Source organism: Bos grunniens, chromosome 6 (genome assembly GCF_055505025.1).
Source record: "Bos grunniens cultivar Pamir isolate PY7600 chromosome 6, Bosgru_T2T1.0, whole genome shotgun sequence".
NCBI classification, from domain to species: domain Eukaryota; kingdom Metazoa; phylum Chordata; class Mammalia; order Artiodactyla; family Bovidae; genus Bos; species Bos grunniens.
In genome coordinates this window covers 50,706,386-50,728,317 of record NC_141170.1, presented here as the reverse complement: position 1 = coordinate 50,728,317, position 21,932 = coordinate 50,706,386, and the positions used below count along the sequence as shown (strand labels likewise).

The 21,932-nt window shown below is 40.1% G+C and overlaps 1 protein-coding gene across 9 annotated transcripts in view; it reads left to right on the top strand.

Moving 5' to 3' along the window:
- Positions 1-21,932, top strand: part of DCUN1D4 (defective in cullin neddylation 1 domain containing 4) — an 81,609-nt gene that overhangs the window by 30,543 nt on the left and 29,134 nt on the right. For 7 of the 9 annotated variants that reach the window (XR_015165428.1, XR_015165427.1, XM_086405814.1 and 4 more), the window contains exons 2-6: positions 2,296-2,366; positions 2,538-2,577; positions 11,280-11,394; positions 14,426-14,517; positions 21,806-21,876. Coding sequence is in view for 7 of the 9 variants with exons in the window: in XM_086405814.1 (XP_086261940.1) it covers positions 2,296-2,366; positions 2,538-2,577; positions 11,280-11,394; positions 14,426-14,517; positions 21,806-21,876 (389 nt within the window). In the remaining 2 variants the exon portion in view is untranslated. Of the gene's footprint in view, positions 1-2,295; positions 2,367-2,537; positions 2,578-8,694; positions 9,022-11,279; positions 11,395-14,425; positions 14,518-21,805; positions 21,877-21,932 lie in introns of those variants that run through there. The other 2 variants (XM_086405819.1, XM_086405815.1) reach the window with 2 other exon arrangements.

Below are 21,932 nucleotides of genomic sequence, written 5' to 3'. Positions count from 1 at the left end.
CAGTGATAATATCTTTTATTGGGCACTCACTATGATCCACACATTACTCTGACTCTCTGCCACATCCAGGCATTGTAGGCTCATTCACAACTGAGGACATTGAAATTTAGGTTAAATAACTGGTGGATCTGAGATTCAAGCTAATTGTTAGACTCCAGAGTCAGGTTGTAAAGCTCAGAGTGTTATTTTGGCAGAAACTGTATGTGTGTGTGTAAAGACGGATTTAGCAATTTTAATTTGTTTAGATTCTCCTGTGTGGATTTTGGCAGTTGAATCAGCAGGTCTGGAGACCTTATTGCTTTGGTGATCTTTGGCAGACTCCTGTGTATCCTCAGTGAAGACAGAATCTAGATCCTTAAGTTTTCTGGTGTTTTTTTTTTTTTTTTTTTTTGCGAGTCCAGAAGTTTAATTTATATATCAAGATATTACTGTAGTGTATCGTTTGTCTTCCAAATTTTAAATTGAGAGAGTACAAAAAGGGAGCTTATGGCTTGATCATAGATGCCAGGGCAGGAGGGGTGGGTAAGATTAAGTTCCCCAAAGCCTTTGTTACTGCTCCTAGCTTTAGAGCCCCCTACCTAGGTTTATGAAATAGAAGTATAAGTACATAAATACACACACACGTGTGTGTGTGTGTGTGTATATATATATATATATATATATATATATTCAAACACCCCAAATGTTTTAAAATCTTTTTCTGTGCAGTTGCACTAATTAAGATGGAAAATCAAGGTCTGCACATATTTATGTCATCATTTACCTTAAATATGGCTCAACCATTCAGATTCTAAATAATTAACACTTGTCTGTATTTGAGGTCCTTCTCTGGTTGTCCCTCAGTCAAGCACTCTGATTCTTTGGACCACTGTCAATGGCTGTGCGTGTGGTGTCAGGCCGGGGGCTGCTGTTGGTCGGGCCAGCGCGTGCACGTGTGCATGTACACTTAGAGCCCGCTGCTCCTGACAGTGGTGTGTGTATGTCAGGGACTCTGCTGCCTGCTGGCCCCTCTGCCCTCCAGGCCAGCCCAGACCTGGATTCCTGGCACGATTTAGAAAAGAAAAGTGGAGCTTTCTAAATACTGGCAGGCAGGTCAGCTTGCTTTCCAGCCCAGAGAGTCCGGCTCAGCAGAGACAATTTGTGTTGTAGTGTTGGCTCCTTGCATCTGACATGCATCCTAAATAAATATTCCAGGAAAGGGTGATTTTTTCTCTCTCTCTCTTTTTTTTATCAGAATGGCATAACTTGGAAAGTTACAGTATCTTTTCAAGGTTACTTTCAGACTAACGTTTACTAATCGTTATGATAGTAAAGAAAAGGAACTAATGTAAATCTTGATATTTTATGAAACTGCTTCTATTGATGCTTATTCAAATATGAAAATAGCCGTCGACTTTTAACTCGTATTCATATAACCTACTATGTAGGCAAGCATACTTTTTATGAAAAACATTTGAAATTGGAGATTCAAAAGCCAAACATAAAGTTTTATGTTGTGCGATATTGTGTGGTAGAGCAGCTTGACTTTGTCTTTTGTGTGTGATTTAGTGTACAGTCCTGAAGTTGTGAGAGATGGCAGGTGGAGACAGTCTTTGATTCTCTGTGAGTGCAAGTTCTGCCTCTGTGTTACTGGCTCTGTGGCACATTTTACTGTTGCAGTGCCAGGAACTATAGACCCCATCCCAGGGCCCTGGCCTCTCAGACAGGCCACTTTCAGGCTGGCCCTTTGATTTATCTGTATTTGTTAAACAGGAGGGGGAGGGGCTTAGATTCCATTTCTGCTCTATGTTGTGTAAGAGTCAACAAAATACGTATATTGTAAGAAATGTCAAGTGATTGAGATGCTTTCCTGTTTATTTTCTTACCAGGAGCTTGTATTGTGCTAGTAATTCTGGGGAGGAGAAAGAGAAAGTGAATATGGTTCATTTGAGATCTGTCGTCTATTTGTGTTACTTAATTTGCCAGCATCAGTGATATTTTTCTATTAAGCTTAAGTTCGTTGCTGATAGGATGTTTTAACTACTGAAGTATTTTTGTTTTGCCTTACAATTCACATGAAAATTTCATGAACTGTATTGTAACATTTGGTTGGGAATTTAATTTTATTGTCAGACTATTTCTAGCAGATAGGTTGGTAGTTGCATGTTGTATCTTATTTAATAAGTATCAAATATAATGGCGATAGTATTCAATTGTATCAAAACATTTATTTCCACTTTTGAGCTTTATTTTTTAATAGTCTTTTTGCAGTATGGGAAATAAATGACACTGAATTTTCCCCTTTTTCTTTTAAAGACTTTCAGCTGAACTCTCATCTCTCAACACTGGCAAATATTCATAAGATCTACCACACCCTTAATAAGCTAGTAAGTCAATTTTTTAAAGACAAAGCTACCAGCTGTTCAGTTGTTTTAAGTGTATTTGATAAGAATTTAGATTATGGATATTAAGATATCAGCTGTTTATGAAAATACTGAATTTTAAAACTTGCTGTATGGTGTGTGATTTCTTGGTAATAATGAAAATATTTCTTGCAGAATCTAACAGAAGACGTTGGCCAAGACGATCACCAAACAGGTATCTATAAATGCTATCACTACTTAATTTTCAATAAACTTCCTAATAGTTATGAAGGAGAAATACTAGCTGAGACCGCTCCATGTTATTATAATACATCCCATTAGCAAGTTGTTCCTTGGTTGAGGATCTTTCTCAGGGTGTATGGAGGCAGCCATGCCACAGCTCCTTCCCAGGAGGAAATCTGTTCTAGGGCTCCAGTTTACAACGGAGTACTTCAGTTCCTTTAACGGGGTTGGGGATTCTCCCCAGTGGTTTGAAGATAATCATTCCTTTATTAAAGTATTTTAGCTTATACTAAAAAGTAGTGCAGTTTGAAAGGTTTTCCATAAATGCTTGTTGACTTGAGATATAAAATGAGTTGATAAGGAGATAGGAGTATATCTGTGTGTTTTGTATGGGTCCTGTGGATTTATGGGCTTCCCTGGTAGCTCAGACAGTAAAGAATCTGCCTGCAGTGTGGGGGACCTGGTTTTGATCCCTGGGTTGGGAGGATCTCCTGGAGAAGGGAATGGCTACCCACTCCAGTATTCTTGCCTGAAAAATCCCATGGGTAGAGGAGCCTGGCTGGGTACAGTCCATGGGGTTGAGAAAGAGTAGGACACAGCTGAGCAACTAACACTGTCTTTCACTTTGAGGATTTATGACCGGGAAAATTGAAAGTGGCTTATTATAAACCATTCTCTAGCCCTTTGGTTCTCCAACTCTAGCTGGCATTATAATCATGGTGGAGGGAGGGGCTAGTTTCAACGGGTTGCTCGGCTCCACCTCCAGAGCTCTGGGGTAGGGCCCCATAATTTGCATTTCTGACCAGCTCCCATGTGATCCTGATGGAGCTGGTCTGGAGATCACATTTTGAGAACCACTTCTCTAAACCGTGATGATCACAAAGTTCAGAAACTTGCACTTGATATATAGTTATGATAACTTCCAATGAAAGTTATTAAAATATATTTTAAAGTTTTTGAAAGTTACCACAGTAATATATGAACACATGCTTGTTAGAGAATTGTTAGAGAACTGTTAGCTTGTTAGAGAATAGCACAAAAACAAATGAAGGAAAAACCCATAACCCTCCTTTAGTATGCTGTTTTAATACTTACTCTTTCGGATATTTTTGTACCTGCATATGTTTTTATGGTAGTAGAGTAGTATTTTGTTTTGTTTTGTTTTAGCATTGATGAGCTCACACTGTATATACTATATAGCATCAGTCTTTTTTTTTCATTTAATTTTTTTATTAAAAAAAATTACCTTGGAGGTTGTTGGGATTTAGGACTCCCTACCCTTCTCCTCCATATTGGTTCAGGATCAGTTGAAAATTAGGCATAATAAGATGGATATTGAACTAACAGTTGTGTTGGAAAACACAGCTTAGATGAACAGCAGAAATGCAGAAGCTTTGCAGTATTTCACCTTAATTAGACAGCCTTATACACAATCACTGCCATAGCCAGTAGAGCACCGCACACCTGGCCCACCTCTAACCTCTCATTTATGGCAGTGTGGGGTAGCAGCTTCTGCTGGCAGGCTGGGCGGAAAGGGAGTTCAGAAGGAGCCGGGCCCCTCTGCTCAGTTCCCCCCACCCCCCATTACCAATTAGATCAGACATTCCTCCTTCCAGGGAAAGGAGTGAGAGAAGGGGAGGTGTGTTTTAGAAGGTCAGGCCACAGAGGGTCCCTTCACCTGGTCTTTCTGTTTTAGTAAACATAGGTCAGGACAGTCAAAAACAGTCTCCATAATAATTTTAAAAGCAGTGTATGCACATGATTTTAAAAGAAGTGTCAAAAAGGTGTAAAAAAGCAAAGGTTGCCGTCCAGTTTTATGAGCGCCAGCTCCCATCCCCTGCTAGTACTACACCCTTGACTCTCCAGAGACAACTCTTATATTCTTGTATTTGTTTCCCAAATGATGATGATGATATATTTTCCCCCAAATACAAGTATACATTTATATATGCCTCTTGTTTTTGTCACTCAGTGTATCTTGGAGATCTTTTTATAGCACATTTATGAAGCTTTATTTTTAATGACTGCATGATTTCCTGTCTTGAGAATATATCATAATGTGTTTCTGTTGATGCACACTTAAATGTGTTTAACTTTTAGCTACTACCAATAATGCTGAATATAATTTTCAGAGCCAGTTCTAATAGTTAAGAAAAAGCACATTTCTGTTTTCTTATTCTGGAAAAATACATTGGTAGGCACTGGAGATTTTTTAAACTTGATAATTGTTTTGATTTTTTAAAACTAAATTTTTTGTTGGTAGAGTCTTTCAGCTATCTTTCCCTTGGCTATGGTAATGAAACATCTAAGTTTTGCCTCTTGTACACTGTTTAGTTACTGTTGAACTTTGGATTTAAGTGAGTATTGTTATTATAGTAATGTCACATTTAAATATTTAACCTGAATGTGGCAGTTTAATAACTGAGGGTTATAATTCAGGAATACTAAAGTGGAGAGTGTGTTTGGCTTCATACCTCCTCTTTTGCCCTTGGGGACAGTGGATGTGTCTGATGTTTGTATATGACTTGCTGGTGCAGTGCCTGGTACCTCATATGTGCCAGTCATTGTCAATTAGCATTAGTAATTTCTTAGAGTAGTCCATTTCATTAACATTTCCCCATCTGGTTTTAGCATCACTTGTGATTATCATATCTGACAGAGCATACTTGAAAAATTAAACAACATAAAATCTGTAATGTTTGGAAATCTGAGAAAGTTAATCACTGTAGTGCCTCTTTGAATCTCTTCGTTCAATGGTAGACTGAGCAATTTCTATACCAATTGTATATGGAAGAGTGAAACCAAGTGCAAGAGGCCAGGATCTTTCTCCTCTCTTTCTTTTAATAATTTTCTTTGATTCTTTCAGTCTTCCTACCACCAAAAAAAGAAAAAGGGGAGAGAGTGTGTACATTAATATTGGAGAAATAGCCCAAAATAGTGGGCATGAATTTAAAAAGCCAGAGAGGACCAATAGTAATAATAATAGTGAAGGAGGATGATAGATGTTGAAAGTCGTATTGTTTAGAGAGAAAGGAAAGGAAATTTTTTGGTCTTTAATAGTAGGATAAAAATTGCACATTTGGACGCTAATAGTTTTACTCAAGCAAGTAAGTAGTTCAATGGTGTGTTCAAGAAAATGAAATAAAATATTTTGATACTGATAAAATGTCTTAAAATACAACCTATTTATCAACTTTGGAGGAGGAAATGGCAACCCACTCCAGTATTGCCTGAAAAATTCCATGGCAGAGGAGCCTGGTGGGCTGCAGTCGATGGGATTGTAAAGAGTCGGACACGACTGAGCACACTTGCATTTATCAACTTAAATGACTATACCTGTGTGACATTGTTCTGTGAAAAAGCTATATAAAAATTATTGAAGTGGCAGAATGAACATATAAAATGTTATTGAGTCAAGGCTATATGATACAACAGACTCATAATGATAATTCGATAGTGGGATTTTTGTATTGGAACAAGCATTTATTCTAAGTTTGGAAAAGTCAGAAAAAGATCTCTAATTGTATAGAGCTCTTATTTGAGGATGAAACTGGGTGCCCAATTTAATATGTCATAGGAGAATTAATTCCTGAACAGGACCTTTTTTTAACTTGAGGCCCACGAGCAAAATGATTAAATTTGAAAAAATAGCAGAGCAGCTACTTAGATACCATTTATTAGGAATAACATACTTAGTTAAATTATTATGAAAACAGCCAGCTGCATAGGCATTAAAAGGCTTTGTGGTTTGATCCAGGTGAACTCAATTTGCTGTTCAAAATTGATTTTTCTGGGACCAACTAGTAGATATGTTTAAAATGTTGCAGTATTTCTAATTGTTTAATATAAGAAGAAGAGCTACATTCTTTGACTGATTTATTTGAAAATATGGTCAGATTTATTTGAAAATATGGTCATTTAATAAACTAATTTATTTGTTCTCCTTAAACACTGAACCAAAAAGAAATGAACCTGAACTCAATCATTATAACCTTTGGTTAAAAAATGGAAACAATTTCTGTTGTCTTCCTAAGGATCATACAAACACTTCAGCATCAAAAGTGTTTCTAATGAGGGGAAGGTTTCAGAGTCACTGTCTATCTAATGGAGAGATATTGCAAACTGAACACCAGAATGTCTATCCCTGTAATGTGAAGGAGCCTGAATCATAGTTTGGGATTACTAGTTGAGATTATGCATCCCTTCATCTTCCTACTTCTTTGCTATTGTAATAAAAATGCCTTTCCTTTTTTCATAAGTACCTGCCAAACGTTTCTAATGAGATTTAAGATGGATTCCTAAAATCTTTTTCTTTCCTCTTTTTTCTTTGTTGTTTATTCAGTTGCTCATTCGTGTCTGACTCTATTTGACTCCATGGACTGCAGCACACCAGGCTTCTCTGTCCTTCATGATCGGAAGTTTGCACAAATTCATGTCCATTAAGTCAATGATGTGTTTAAGGCAAACATTGGAAACTTGTAACTCTGATCATTTCCCCCCAAAAAGGCTATAATATGATTGGAAGAGAAACCAGAATATTAACTCTGATCATTTCAAATGAATTCGTGGGTTAGTTAGCTTTTATTTGTTAATTATTTATTGAATAGGAACTTTTAGGAGCTCAACTTACCAGCCAGTTTTCTTATATGTCGAATTGGGGTGGTAATAATACCTCTTAGATTTGTGATGATAACTTTGAAAGTGCTTTGTAGTTATTAATTGAAAACTTCAGCCTTAATATTTTGCCTCTTTACCTATAATGGCAGATTATTTGTACCTAAGTGGATACTTGTAGCAGGTTAAAATAGCTAAAGCTTCATTAAAACAGAAAAACATTCCATAAAATTCTTGTTTATATTATTTGCTTGCTAAATTTTCAGTGTAAAAATAAGTGTAATTCAGGTAGATTAAGTGATTCAAGTTCTGAGGCAGTAAAGTCTAAATTTAATGATACAGATAAACACAAATTTGTGAAACATTCATTTGGATTTAAGTGTCTTGATTATAAAAAGATATCACAGAGTTATTTTAAGAAGCAAACGTTCTCAAATATTTGTGTTAAAAAAAAATCCTACCTGCTAGGATACTTGAGTCAAGTGCTTGTCTTAACTGATAAATAGGGGGAAAAAAGTCTGAAATGGTGGTGTATTACCTATTCATAGTATTTCAAATCTATGGAAATGTACTGACTTTTTAGCAGAATTTGATTTACAGATGTTTTAGGAACACATTTATTTAACAAATATTTCTTGAGAGTCTACTATAGGATGTATATATATACACCTTATTACTGTATAATGATACTGTATTTGCTGCTGTGTCTGCACGGGTGAACCAGACAGAACCCTGCAAACCAAGGTGTACTTCTGTGCATGGACTTAAAAATCTTGAGTTGTCGCTTTTGCTTGGGTAGGATCCCTGAAGCCATAGTGGGGGTTTGGGGCTACCACACCTTGAGTTGTATGCGCTCTCTAAGTTTTTGCTGACTTGGTTCATGTCACCAAATTATTTTAGGTCACCTTGTTTTCCTCAGCATTAAACACTTGCTTTTGAGTTAGCTTGAAATTTAAGTCCTTGAGTTCCTGGATTCTGCCTATAGTGCTGTGCTGTGTCGTCCTCTGTGACTTCTCTGGGATGTGAGTTGGACACGTTCTTCCTGTGAGGTGGGGGTGAGAGGGTCGAGGAGCCAGTGGGTGCCTGAACTGTAGCAGGCGTCGGGACTGAGCAGACACTGTTTCATTGTGAAGGACAGCCCCCGATAGTCACTTACTTATGCCGATGATTAGAGCAGAGACATCTGAACAGGGGCCACGTGAATAAATAAAAGAACAAAATGCCAAATTTAAGATGCTTTGAGGCTAAAATATGAATACGTTTTATGCCAGGAAAAGTGATTTGTGAAACTTTAACAGAAAGCGTTCATTAGTAAGAAAAAAAAAGAAAGTTGAAAAAGTTAGTTAAGTTATGATGGCAGTGTTTCCACAAAGAGGCAACGATAGAGGAGCTGGTGGTGGATCAGATCTTACTGGTGAATATTGGTGGAAACATTGTTTTAAATGATGGTCATCTTCCCATGGGCTGGGGAGAGGTGTGCATTTCCTCTGTGTTCTGCAAACACTGGTGGGAGGGAGAGGTCACTGCCGGACTAGATGCTCAGAACCTGACTGTGACCAGTGCCGGGAGACAGTGTCTCTCCTTCACACGAGCACATCCAAAAGGGAGAAGCAAGCCTCAAGGTTGCTCCTTTCAGAGAAGCGTGGCAGGCTTTCCAGCAAGTTGGGTCACACTTTTTTATTCTGTGAGCCCCACCCCGAGGCATTACTGGACAAGAATAAATCTTGCCTGTTGGCGGTCTGCAAAAGCTCCAGTCTCTGCCCCTCTCAGACCTCTGCGCGTCAGTGTAAACAGGACTGGGTTTCGCAGGGAGGACGGACGGGTATGTATGGTGGCAGCACTTGCTCCGGCTCTTCTGCTTCCTATTCCTGCTGCTGTTGTGAGAGAGATGTGAGGTTGTCTGGTGTCTCTGAAGAACCTTCTACCCCCACCCTGGTTGAGCTCCGGGAAGGGTGGCCGAGGGTCATCTTTCCAGCCTGGTGGGCTCTACCTGTGCACCGAGGAGCCAGCCTGGTCCAATAGCCAGCGCTGGAACCCCGCCTCACTGGCGCCATTGTCCTGGTTTGTTTCAGGAGAGATGCTTTTGGCTGGCCTCTTCCTAAAGTACATCGCCTGGAGGTGGAAGCCTGAGTATGTCCAGGATTTAGGTTCCAGTCCTTGCCCTTGTTCTTTTCATGTTGGAATCGTTAGCTACTGACATCTCTCTCCCTGCCTTCTGAACAGCCTTCTACAAAGAGCTGTCCATGCTTTGTAGATTGCTGGGTTCCTTCTCCAACCTTAGCCGCTCCGCCTCCACCCCTAGCTGCTGCATTTTACTGCTGCCTCCACCCACTGCCTAGCGCACTCCTCCCCCTCAAGCCTCCAGGAGGACAGTGCACTCACCCAGGTTTTCTCCTCACCCAGGTCCTCATCTTCTTTTCCCAGTCCCCAGCATCCACATTCCCCCAGGCTCTAATGGCTTCTCTGATAGCTCAGCTGGTGAAGACTGCCTGCAATGCAGGTGACCACAGTTCGATTCCTGGGTTGGGAAGATCTCCTGGAGAAGGGATAGACTACCCATTCCAGTATTCCTTGGGCTTCCTTGGTGTCTCAGATGGTAAAGAATTTGCCTATAATGCAGGAGACGTGGGTTTGATCCCTGGGTTGGGAAGATCCCATGGAGAAGGGAACAGGTACCCACTCCAGTGTTCTGGCCTGGAGAATTCCATGGACAGAGGAGCCTGGTGGGCTACAGTCCACGGGGCTGCAAAGAGTCGGACGCGACTGAGCTACTTTCACTTTGCCCAGGCTCTGGCCTCAGTCCCCTGCTTCTCAGCCTCTGCTGCTGTGGCCATGTGGGAGTGACAGTGAGTGGTGGCAGGGAGCCAGGGCCTCACTCCTGGGCTGCCTGGGTTCCATCCTTGATCCCACCTGCTGCTGCTTTCCAGCCACTGCTTCATCTCTCTGCCTGAGTTTCCTTATTTATAGGAATGGGGATGCCAAGGATGCCCTCCATCATAGGGTGGTAGTAAGGATCAGGTAAACATGGAGCACTGGCCTGAGCACATACCTTTCTTGTGAAACTCAGTTCGCAACATCTGTCTACATGTGATGCTTGGCACCTGAGCCCTTGCTGAGTGGATGTTTTTCCCTCAGAAAACTCCTGAGAAAGAGTTACCTCAGAACACTGCTAAGAAGGTCTCATTTTTAGATGGTGAACCAGAGACCCAGGATAGGTCATTGGCTGCCCAAGCCAACATGACCAGGTGAGGAGCTGGAGGTCATGCCCAGAGTGCAGAGCACTCGGCCCCTAGTGCCTGCTCTCTGAGGGCCAGGCCTCTCTCCAAGGCCCTAGCGGATGAGCAGGATACCATCCAGAGCTCACCACTTAGCATTTCCAAGACCTTGGGACGTCTCTTGAATGCCTGATCCTTAGCTTTTCCCATCTGTCAGTGCGTGCCCTGTGTGTCATGCAGGGTTATTGTGGGAACCAATGACGTAATATCTCTGCTAGTACTTGGGCCAAGATAGGGTTGTAATTGTCTTTTAATTTACAGTGATTTAAAACAATCTGAAGTGAGACTGTCTGGGTTTGAATTCCAGTTTTGCCACTTACCTGACCTCTTTCTGCCTCCATTTTCTTATCTACGTAGGCATTATTACTCTGTTTTCATAAACTTGTCATGAAGTTAAGTGAGTTCACACATGTAAGTGTTAAGAGCAGGGCCTGGTGCACGGTAAGGTCTCAACAGGTGTTCTGTGATAGTGTTACATTTTTAATATCTTTTACCAAATTGAAGTTATGTCTCAGAAAACTCTGACCATAAGACCAGAATCTTCTTCAAATGGCGAAACAAGCTAAAAAGTTCTAGGGAAGTTTTGCTGAAGATCATGTCAGGCTTTTGCCCAAAATCCAAATTGTATGTGTAACATTTTCTCAAAGAGGAACTAAAAACCATAGTTTCACCTTGTAGCATTTACAGGTAACATATAAACCCTTTGTAGCATAAACCGTGGAAGCTTTTCATTCAGTGGTGGTGTTCTTCAGAAGGGTTTTGACGTGGCAGTCCTTACTTTTGTGTTCTTCACTGTGTCTTGTAGGAAGTCTGCGGTCTTGCAGTTCTTCAGACTGCTTTAGTAAAGTGATGCCGCCGAGGAAAAAGAGGAGACCTGCTTCTGGAGATGATCTATCTGCCAAGAAAAGTAGACACGATAGGTACGTTGCAGAGACGGTGGATCCACGTTGATGGCATGCATGCCAAAGGGGCACACTGGTCCATGAGCCCAATGTGGGCCTTCCAAGTACACGAGCGCCAACTGGAATGTTGTTTTGGTTCTGCCAGGCAAACTTTCCAAGTGTAATTATTCTGTGATACTTAATGTGTGGGTTCATGAAATAAAAACGAATTAGGTAATCTGGGTTCTTAGAAATTTCAAGTTTTATCTTAGTCCATTGATCACCAAAACTGGTGTAGAGTTTCTTTCTTTCCTTTTAAGGGCTTGCTGTCTGTGCCCGTTGAGGACCTCAGGATAGGTATGTATCTGTTCTTTAAGAGGGTTTCCCTACCTGCAACAGGAGCAGGATTCCCATAGCTGCTTTTGCAAGGACCTGGGCGATGTGGCTGAAGGGAGCTGCCTGTCCCCAGTGCTCTGAGCCTGCCTGGAATATTAGCTGAGCTGACGTTCCTTCTCTGAAGAGTGAGGATTTGTTAGGAACCATGAAAAATAAGACTGTTGAAACCACTTCTCTTTCAGACAAGTGACCTGCTAATTTTGGTAACTCCCAAGGTCCGTTAGGTTTGCTTATTTTAGACATTTTTACTCTTTCAGCCAGATTTTAATGGCCAGTTTTGTTCTCTCTCTCTTTTTTAAACAATGAACAAACATCATAGTTTTAATCTTTTCTGCCTTTTCCTATCTTCCTCCATCTGGCTGTGTAGGTCATTTCACTTCACTGATGTGGCCTGAATTGCCATATTGATAATCAGAGGGATCAGATGAGATCTTTCTGCTTCTTTCTTGCTGTGATGTTTCATATACTACAACTCTTAGAGGATTAGAGAGATGGACTCTGAGAACATGAAAATCGTGTCACTGTTCCTATCTCAAATGAGTGGAAAGTATTATCTGAGAAAACTGTAGCCGTGATTTAGAAGATAATCAGTAATCAACAACACCGTTTTGACCAGTGATTCAGCTTTATGAAGCCAAGCTCCTTGACCATTTGGTGGTACAGATATGATTATCAAGGAATTGTTAAATTCTAGTTATCACATAGCATGGCTGTATGTAGCACTTACTATTTTTTCACTGTCTAAATTCTTTTAGCGTAATAAAGCCAGTTTCAAGTCTGTACAAGGCTGAATTTTCTTCACTAATTCAACCAGAACAGTATATCTCAACAGTCTGAATGTAGAAACAGATAATGAGAACTGAACAGTCTAATATAAAGCCATATTTTTAAAGCATTTGCAAAAATATAAAATAATGCCCCTCTTCTCACTTATTATTTTTAAAACTAGAATTATGTTTCCTTAAAATACAGTGTTTTAATACACACAAAAAAACTGGTAGTTGAGTTGCAGAAAGGTATGAAGTACTCTCATTGATAGCATTTCATTGGTCACCCAGGGCATGGGGAGCTAATTCTATAGCTGGATGATTTAGTTGAGTTTCATTCTTGGTCTTTTTTGGAAAAACTTTATTTACATACCACAATGTGTACAGTTTTAAGTGTACAACTTAGTAATTTTACTAATTTAAGTTAGAATTTTGCAACCATCACTAAAACCAGTTTTAGAAGATTTCTCTCACCCCAGTTAGATCCTTGATGCCCACTTACAGTCAGTCTGTCCTTATTCCCAGCCCCAGGGAACCACAAATTCACTTTCTGTGTCTTCATATTTGCCTTTTCTGAACATTTCACATAAATGAACCTTTGTGTGAAATGCCCCTTTTTTCTTTTTTTAAACTTAGCATAGTTTTTTTGAGATTCTTCCATGTAGTAACATGTATTATTTATTTTTTTCTGAGTGTTGTTCCAGTGTCCTTTTTTAGGTAGAATATTATCAAGTAATTCAGACATTACAGTCTTATATAGATCTCCAGTTAATTGACCAGTTACAGACTTTGAGCTGAGATAGAAATGTCCAAACCCAGGACTAGAGCAAATCTTTTTGAACCCCTGGCCGGTATCCACCTTTGTTTCCAGGTGGTATGGCTGCTTTTTATAGAGGAAATACAAAACTAGTGGTTTGTGGTTTCAGTATCTTAATACCCTATAACATATTTGGGGGATTTTTTGGTATGAAAACCCAGAATCTCTAATTAGCAGTATATACAGATATCCTGGTGAAAGTCTCGATCATGAATAAATGCTCACTTCAAAAGAATTCTGTGTAATACTATATGTTATGTAAATAAAAGCTGTATTCATAAATGTTCATTATAAATAAGGGATAAAACTTATAACTTTTCTGTTGAAATCACTATTTGTAATGATACTGCTTCTTTTCCCCTCCCCAAGTAGGGAATGTCTTGTTCCTCAGCCCCATGTCATCATGAGATAAGGAATTCCTGACGAGGGTCACAGCAGTGCAGGAGGAGGCCCTGTGCTTGCTGACTCAGTTCTCCAGCTTACGCACTGGTTCCACATGGGACACGCCAGGAGAAGGGCAGGAGCCAGGATTTCTCTGTATTTCTTTTTCCTGAGGTTTTTTTTCCCCTGGAGGCTTGTTCATAATTTGATGTTTCTTTTCATTTGCTTAACAAGTTCCTTGGAGGTCTCTCCTATTGCCAGGTTCTTCCTTAGACCGTGCCCTGTGCCCAGCCTGACTCAGATGACATGGGCATCAGGAGAACTTAATTCAGGAACACGATTGAATTCTAGGGTCTTCAGTTGAAGAAAACACCAGTGACATTTCTTGCTACATCTCACTATTGTTCTATAGTTGGTTCTGGCTGGAGAGGTAGAAAGGTGTATATCAGATACTTGTTCTGTTCAGTTTTTACTAGCTATTTGTTCATCAGAGAAAAACGTATATTAAGAGCTTACCATTTAATTCTATACTAGGTATGACTGTGTTTAAAACTATAAAGGTGAAGCTTCCAGATGCAAGAAGTGGAATATTCTAAATGTATGTGAAATACCTATTAACTAGGTATCTATTGGGTAAAAAAATAAAAACTGTTACTTAAAAAACTCAGTATCTTAAAATAACTTCTAAAACTCCTTTCTCAATTTCTAGCATGTATAGAAAATATGATTCAACTAGAATAAAGACTGAAGAAGAAGCCTTTTCAAGTAAGAGGTGCTTAGAATGGTTCTATGAATATGCAGGTAGGTAATCATATCACCTAAGGCTGAGCCTCATAAAAATACAGAGTACTTTAGAGGAAACTAAAGAATTGAAAAATGAGTACTTTTCGGATTTGGTGTGTGTGTGTATGTGTGTCTTCCTGTTTTCGAGAGGGAGCACAGTTGAAACAAATCACCAAAGGTTCTATTTATAGCCAGCAGCTAAGCCAAAGAATTCAGAACACTAGAAGGGAACTGAAAAGATGAAGTGTACTTGGGAGAAGTACTCTGGATTGCTAGGAAACCTGTTGAAAATGCTGGTAAGGGGTGGCTGCATGGTTCATGCATCCAAGTTAAAATAGGCTTTGTTGCTTTGAACCTTTATGCGGTGCAGTGGGATTTCTTACATCGTGTCTCTATTTTGAAAGATCATTTGGCAGACAGGGTTGGTTTTGTCATTTAAAATATCTTAAAAACAATCCCATTTTTGCAGTTTATTATAACTGGTTGAATAATATTGAAATAAAAGGTTTGTTTGTTTTTTTGGCTGTGTATGGTGTAAAAAAGGGGAAAAAAAAAACTTTCAGGCAAGTTTGAACTGAAGGCTATTTTACCGTTCCTCTTCCGCATCAGATTTCTATCATAACATATCCACTTGACAGTTCAATGACCTTCAAACCGATTTACTCAATATGTCTCTACTCCCAATCAGGGTCTATGTGTTGCCTGTTGTCTATAATTTGAAGAAAAAAAAAAATGAGCAGATCACACATGTCATTCCCTAACGATCCGTTACACCCTTAACCCCACTTAAAAACCCCTACTACCTGCGGGAGAAAAGACAGCTAACTCACAGTGGTCCCTTTGCCTGGAGTGTTTTTCTCCGCTTTTCCGTTTGACAAGCAAATGGTACATCTCTTAGATTAATTAGCTTAATAACCTTCTTTGTACTCTTACAGGAAGGACATTGCTCATAACTGGTTTTGATGTCCTTTTCTTGGGTATCAGAATGAGAATTCTTCCTGAGGCCAGTGTTTTCCTCCTACCCCACGTTTTTCTGATAAAAGTCTTGCCCTCTTTGGCCACAAAGATTGTTCCTGGGGCTGGCAGGTAACCCAGATCAGGACCATCAGAGAAAATGTCCTGGGGTTTTCCGATTGAAACTGGAAGAAGAGCGTCTTTCTCTTCTTGTGGTAGACTTGAAAGGATGTGACCCTGATTTCCTGTAGTCTTTTGGATTTTTGTGAGCTACCCCAGTGTCTTTCTAGTGAATTCTCTTTCATCACTTGAACTAATTTGAGCTGGGTTTTATTTGCAGGGATGGACACATTGTGTAAACACACATGGTATTAGAATTTATCTGTTTTTCATGTTTACATCTTGAAAGCATGACTCTCTTGAAGACACTTTGTTCCTAGTCAAAGTAGTCGGCACGTTTCCAGGTGTTCAGTACTTGGGTCTGAGTGATGGAGCATTTTCTCGTGTTCCTGTCACTTTGATTACGAAAATCTCTTGCTTTCTTATATTGGTTCACATTTATTTTTATGACATGTATTATAAGAAGGAAAGTTTAAACAGAAAAAGTACACTTAATCCCACCACCATCGCACAGCCATTTTGATACTGTTATGTCCTTTATAAGCAAATATAAATTTTTCCATAGTAAAAGCCACACTTCTGTTTTCCTTTAAAAGGAAACAGTACAGTTTTTCCTTCTTGATTGCTCTTCTCTGGTTCAAAAAGGTGACATTTGGGATAAAGATTAAGCTGCATTCTTTAGGTTCCTTGAGACCCCTGCCAGGTGATTCGTTGTGGGGTTCATTACTGCAAGAAGTTTCTGTGGTATGGCTCCCTATTTTTATACCCCCCTCCCTTTTCTTTTGTATCTCATCAGGAAAAATGGCTTGAAATTGGGAATAACTAAATCTCCACCTGGTACCTGCTTTCATTTTGTAATATCCCAACCACATGAATAAAAACTGTAGATCAGTATTGTTCAGGAAAAGCACATGGTGAGGGGCCCCAGGAAGGTTGACAGGCTGTGCTCTGGGCCAGTCTGGGAACAGAGAGTGAGGTGCGGGCCCCAGTGCCTGGATGAGGGCCCTCCCCTGTGGGATGATTGTGTCCCTGGGAGATAGCCACCTGCTGTGGGTTGACCCCTACACTGAACAGAGTGGAGTGGAGGGCGGTAGGGGACCTTGGCCGTGCAGTCCCATGACACAGATGGACCTTCGTTCTTCCCAGAGCTCTCAGCTCCACCTCTTGCCCTGACCTCTGCCCTCTGCCCTCCCGTAGCCTGAGCCTAGCCCTCCTTTGCACCTCTTAGGATACAGCCTCTTGGCTTTTAAAATTCCTGTCAACTCAGTTTCTGATTCTCAGAGATTTGATAAATGAAACTCCCTCAACTGGGGCTCTTGTCCTGTTCTCTGTGGTTATAGGTTTACTCACTTTGGTGCTGTGGTACTCTAGTCCTCTGACTTTAGAAAGTGTTGCTGAGGGCAAGATTGGGGGAGTGTCTTGTTTAGACCTCTGTCTGAAGCTGGAATCTCATTTCTTTTTCATTAAAATAACCAGCTATACATAAATAATTTATCTAATAGCTTTCACCCTCTGAAATATATCTAAGAATAAGAGGTGAGAGCAGGTACCCAAGTGCCAACATTTAAGTCACACTGAAGCTCACACATGTGAGTTGTAAAAGTTCTGCAAGTCCTGATTGTAGGCTCTTCATCTCTACTTTGAATTAGGTCCTGTAGCAGAGCTGTGTTTTGGTTTAGCAGAGTGGGGCTGGGGGTCAGGAGCAGTGGGCTGTGGGTGAAGGAGACAGAGCGGCCCCTTTCGTCCCAGTGATGCAGCGTGGTGCGATTATGGAAAGGTTAAATATATTTAGGTAGGAGCCCCTACTTAAAATAGCAGTGAAAGTGGGAGGACTGCTGTTTTCTAGATTATTGTCAGTATATCTACCTTCTAAATGACCTCTAGTATCATATCACTGCGGCATTCCATAGCTTTTAAACCATCTCCCTCAAACCTACTTTTAATCTACTTTGTGTTAGCGAGTGGCCTGTTTGTTAGATTGTTGTTTATTCGCTAAGTCATGTCTGATTCTTTTGTGATCCCATGAACTATTCCCCGCCAGGCTTCTCTGTCCATGGGATTTCCCAGGCAAGAATACTGGAATGTGTTGCCATTTCCTTCTCCAGGGGATCTTCCCAACCCAGGGACTGAACCTGTGTCTCCTGCATTGCAGGAGGATTCTTTACCGCTGAGCCACCTGGGAAGCCCTTTTGTTAGATTAAGATTGCTCAATTCTACAGATAAATGATAGTGTCAGTACACCCATAAGCCCAATGAACAGTGTGATTACAAATAGATCTAAATGTGTGCATGGGAATGATAATGAGAAAAAAGGAAAAGTTATTGGAGATAACAGGATTATGGGTAGCCTTTAAGTAATGTTGACTGATAAGCTCTGTTTTAATTTTTTTAGGATAAAATATTAAAGTAATATGAGTCATGCCATTGCAAACCATGCTGTTAAAACCTTGTTTTTTATAAAATACACAGATGCATATGGCATTGCATAAAATGTGAAAAAAAAGAAAAAAGCATAGGAAACTTAATGTCACCACTGCCCAGGGTACCTCAGCAAACCTTTGAGGGCCTGCTGCATGCCAGGCTATGGAGTGCGTGTGGATGGTCGAAGTGCTGTGCTTGAGCTCATTTTGTTGTGTGGTAAACAGACAAATGGAGAAGCGCCATCACTGTGATGAGCATTGACAGGGAGGGGAGGTGGGGTTGGAGAGGGTATGAGTGGGACAGCCAGCTGGGAGACCCCCAGGCCCTGTGCCCAGGCAGGGGAAGGGCAGGTGGCTTGCCAGGCTCAGGAATAGGTAGCAGAGAAAGAGGTTTTTTTTTTAGATCACAAAGTATAGAAACCAAAGACAAAAATTTTTTAAGATTGTGAAGTGCCTTTTTTCCCCTCAGCTTTGTGTAACCACCTTCCAGTGAGTCCTGTCAGTAGATACTAAAAACTCATCTGTTCCTACAAACAGAACCTCTTAGCAGGCTAGAAATAGATGGATACTTCCATCGGATATCATTGCTCTTTAATCTCATAGCTCAAATACTTAACGGTAGTGGAATGAGGGTAGGGACTACGAAACATGGAATTCACACACACAGTGACCTACAGTGGAGTAGTGTACAGAATATCAGCTGGGTGTTTACACAGGAATATTACCAGATGGTAAAATAAAGCAGGATACGGTCTGAACCATGTGTGTAGATAAACAAGTTCAGAACCACATCTCACTATATATTTGCACATACACAAATACGTAGCAAAGTGGCCCAAGAGTATACATGCCTGCCTGGTAAGGAGAAGAGGAAGGCAAGCTTTCTCTTTACTTCACTTGGACTTCTCTGTTTGAACGTTTCACCATATGAATGTATTCATGTATCATTTGTATAATATACATGAGTGTGCACATGTAGGTATATGCACACACATGCATATATACGTGGTATAGTCACTCAGTTGTGTCTGACTCTTTGTGACCTCATGGACTGTTGCCCACCAGGCTCCTCTGTTCATGGGATTTTCCAGGCAAAGATACTGGAGTGAGTTGCCATTTCCTCCAGGGGGTCTTCCCAAGCCAGGGATTGAAGCCGGGTCTTCTGCCTTGGCAGGCAGATTCTTTACCACTGGGACACCTGGGAAGCCCATGTGCACACACAGACCCAAATGGTAAAATGCCAGCTGTACTCCCACTTGAGTCAAGACTGAGGAGAGGGTGCCCATTCTCACTCTTTCTTATTTGCCATTGTTTTGGGAGATTATTAGCTAATCTTGTTAGATAAGAGAAAGAAGGGGCATAAATACAGGGAAGGAGGAGGCAAAAAAAATCATTCATTGAAGATGAAATGATTGTTGGGCACCTGGAGGCCAAAGAGAAATGCCTGAAAAACTTATAGAAATAAATATGTATATATTTACTGTGGCTAAAATTCTATAAAATAGCTCATTTGAGGAAGGATTTTTAAAGAAATTCTTCTGGGGTGTAGGGAAAGGTTAGAAGGAAAACTTTTGCTTTTTTAGCACTTTTATTTTCAGTTTTACTTTTAATTGAAATTTCATATCATTGTATGTATTAATGTTGCCCAAAAAACTAAATTAAAAATTAAGTAAAGTCTTATTTGATTTTCCTGTAATAAGACAAAATTAAGGATACATTGAAAAACATGTAAAACAAAAGGAGAAAAAAAAAAAAAGTCCCAAAAAAGGTAACAGATTTGAATTATGTGAAACGAAATTATTTGTGATAAAATAACACATTTGTGATTAAAAGGAAAATAAAGCAGGCAGAAAAAGTATTTGCTCTGGCTAGATTATGTGGAAGAGCCTGAGTTTGGATTTTAAGAGAAGCCAAGGACTAGAAGAGAGAAAAGTGACACAGGACTGACCGATAAGCATGCAAGGTGGATTTAATTGTCACGCTTTGTTGAGACCAACCACCTTATACTTTGTGATCTAGTTATTACTTTGTATTGAAATTACTCTTGTGCTTTATTTCCAATCTTGGTGGGCAGGGACCATGTATTATTCCTCATCAGCTACTTCTACAGTGATAGCTCCAGGATGTGCCCAGTTGATAATATTTGAATAACAAAGGCATTTAGATGGATTCTGCTGATCTTGGCAGCTTGGTACATCTGAAGGCTATGGAAGATTGTAGAGTGATTTTTGTATTCTGATATCCATCCATTCATTCAATAAAATTTATGGAGCAACTACTTCATGCCAGGGTAGTAGGTTGAGATTATAAGAAGAATAAATAGCTCTTACTCTGTTGGAATTTAGAAGGGAAGGTAAATGAGCTGGGACTTGATGCAAATGTGGGTACAGCATTCCTAGCATTGCATGGGGACTGCCTGGCCTGGCCTCCATTGACGGGGGTGGGGAAGTTGGGAAGACTGCCTGTATGGTTCCCATCTTCAAGATGGAAGGAGCTCACATGAGAAGAGGGGAGAGGGAGATGGACTGAGGCCCCACGAGTAGTACCCCGTGTAGTACCATGCAGTAGTGCCACATGTCAGGGTGTGTGTGCGGAGCAAACCGTGGGTCGGTATTTCTGGATCCTAATTTTTATTCATTCAGCAATATTTATTTGATTCTTTTATTTCTGGGAAATTTGATTTGAAGGTGGAAAGTTACGAGGCTGAAGAGGAAGGGTGGCTATAGATCATAACCTTATTTGATATGCCAGAGACTTTGGCCTTCATCCATAGATAGCAGGGAGTTTAAAATCAAAGGATTTTAAGCTAGAATGGAGTTTATGTTTGAGGTGGACCCTCCAGGTGGCTGTGTGCAGGGTGAGTCAGAGCGGGGTGAGGCTCTGGAAATAGGGAGACCCCGAGGGTACTGCTGTGGTCATCTAAGTGAGAGAGTGACGTCTGCATGATAAGTCAGCAGTTAAGAAATATTTGGAAAGTAAAATTGGCAGCACACTGGATCACTGATTGACTCTTGAGAATGTAGGAGAAGGGTGCTGTGGGATGAGGCCTTCTGTTTCAGGTGGTGACCCAGGTTGAGACACTATGGAAGGATAATCCCAGCTACTCCAGGGAAGCCACATAAAACAGAGACGGACTGTGTCTATTGGATGTGGTAATTAGAGCTGATGGGTGGCCTTGGCAAGGGGAGTTTCCATGGAGGGAGAGGAACAGAAAACAGTTGCTGTGGTTGAAGAATGAGTGGGGATGCAATAGAGCTGGGATGTGTGGACATTTCTTTCAGGAAGAGAGAGAGCTAACATGGAGTGTGAAAAAAGGGCTATTGCCTTGTGTAGAACAAAAAGACTGCTTGATTTTTTTTTTTCTGTGTAAAAGAGACAATTATATTACTTCCCAGTTAATTTTATAAAGAATATTAGGTGGTTTTTTACTGTGTTTCCAAAATTTATTTTATGTGTTGAAATTATTATCAAAATAAGAATAGAGATTTATAAGCTACTTTAAAGAATAGAAATTGAATACCTATAACCTTATCTTTAGATATCAATTATATGTACATCTATTTGTAGGTTGAAGGACTTGGCCATAAATTGATGTAAATGATTGTGCAAAGCAGAATCCTTTAAAGATAGAACTTAAATTCTAGAATATTTTTCAACTTACACTTGGTAATTTCTTCCTTCAGAAAGAGTTTATGGTCTTTAGGTGTTATTTGATCTTAATAATAAGTATTTTAACAGTATAATGCTACAGTAGTAGTAATAGTATCTGTACATGGTTAGATTTACTTTATATAAATTGCATTTCATCACAGGTACTGATGATGTTGTAGGTCCTGAGGGCATGGAGAAATTCTGTGAAGACATTGGTGTCGAGCCAGAAAATGTAAGTCTAACTTACTAATTTGGGCAAATCAGTTGATCTGATTTTGTCTCTCAACA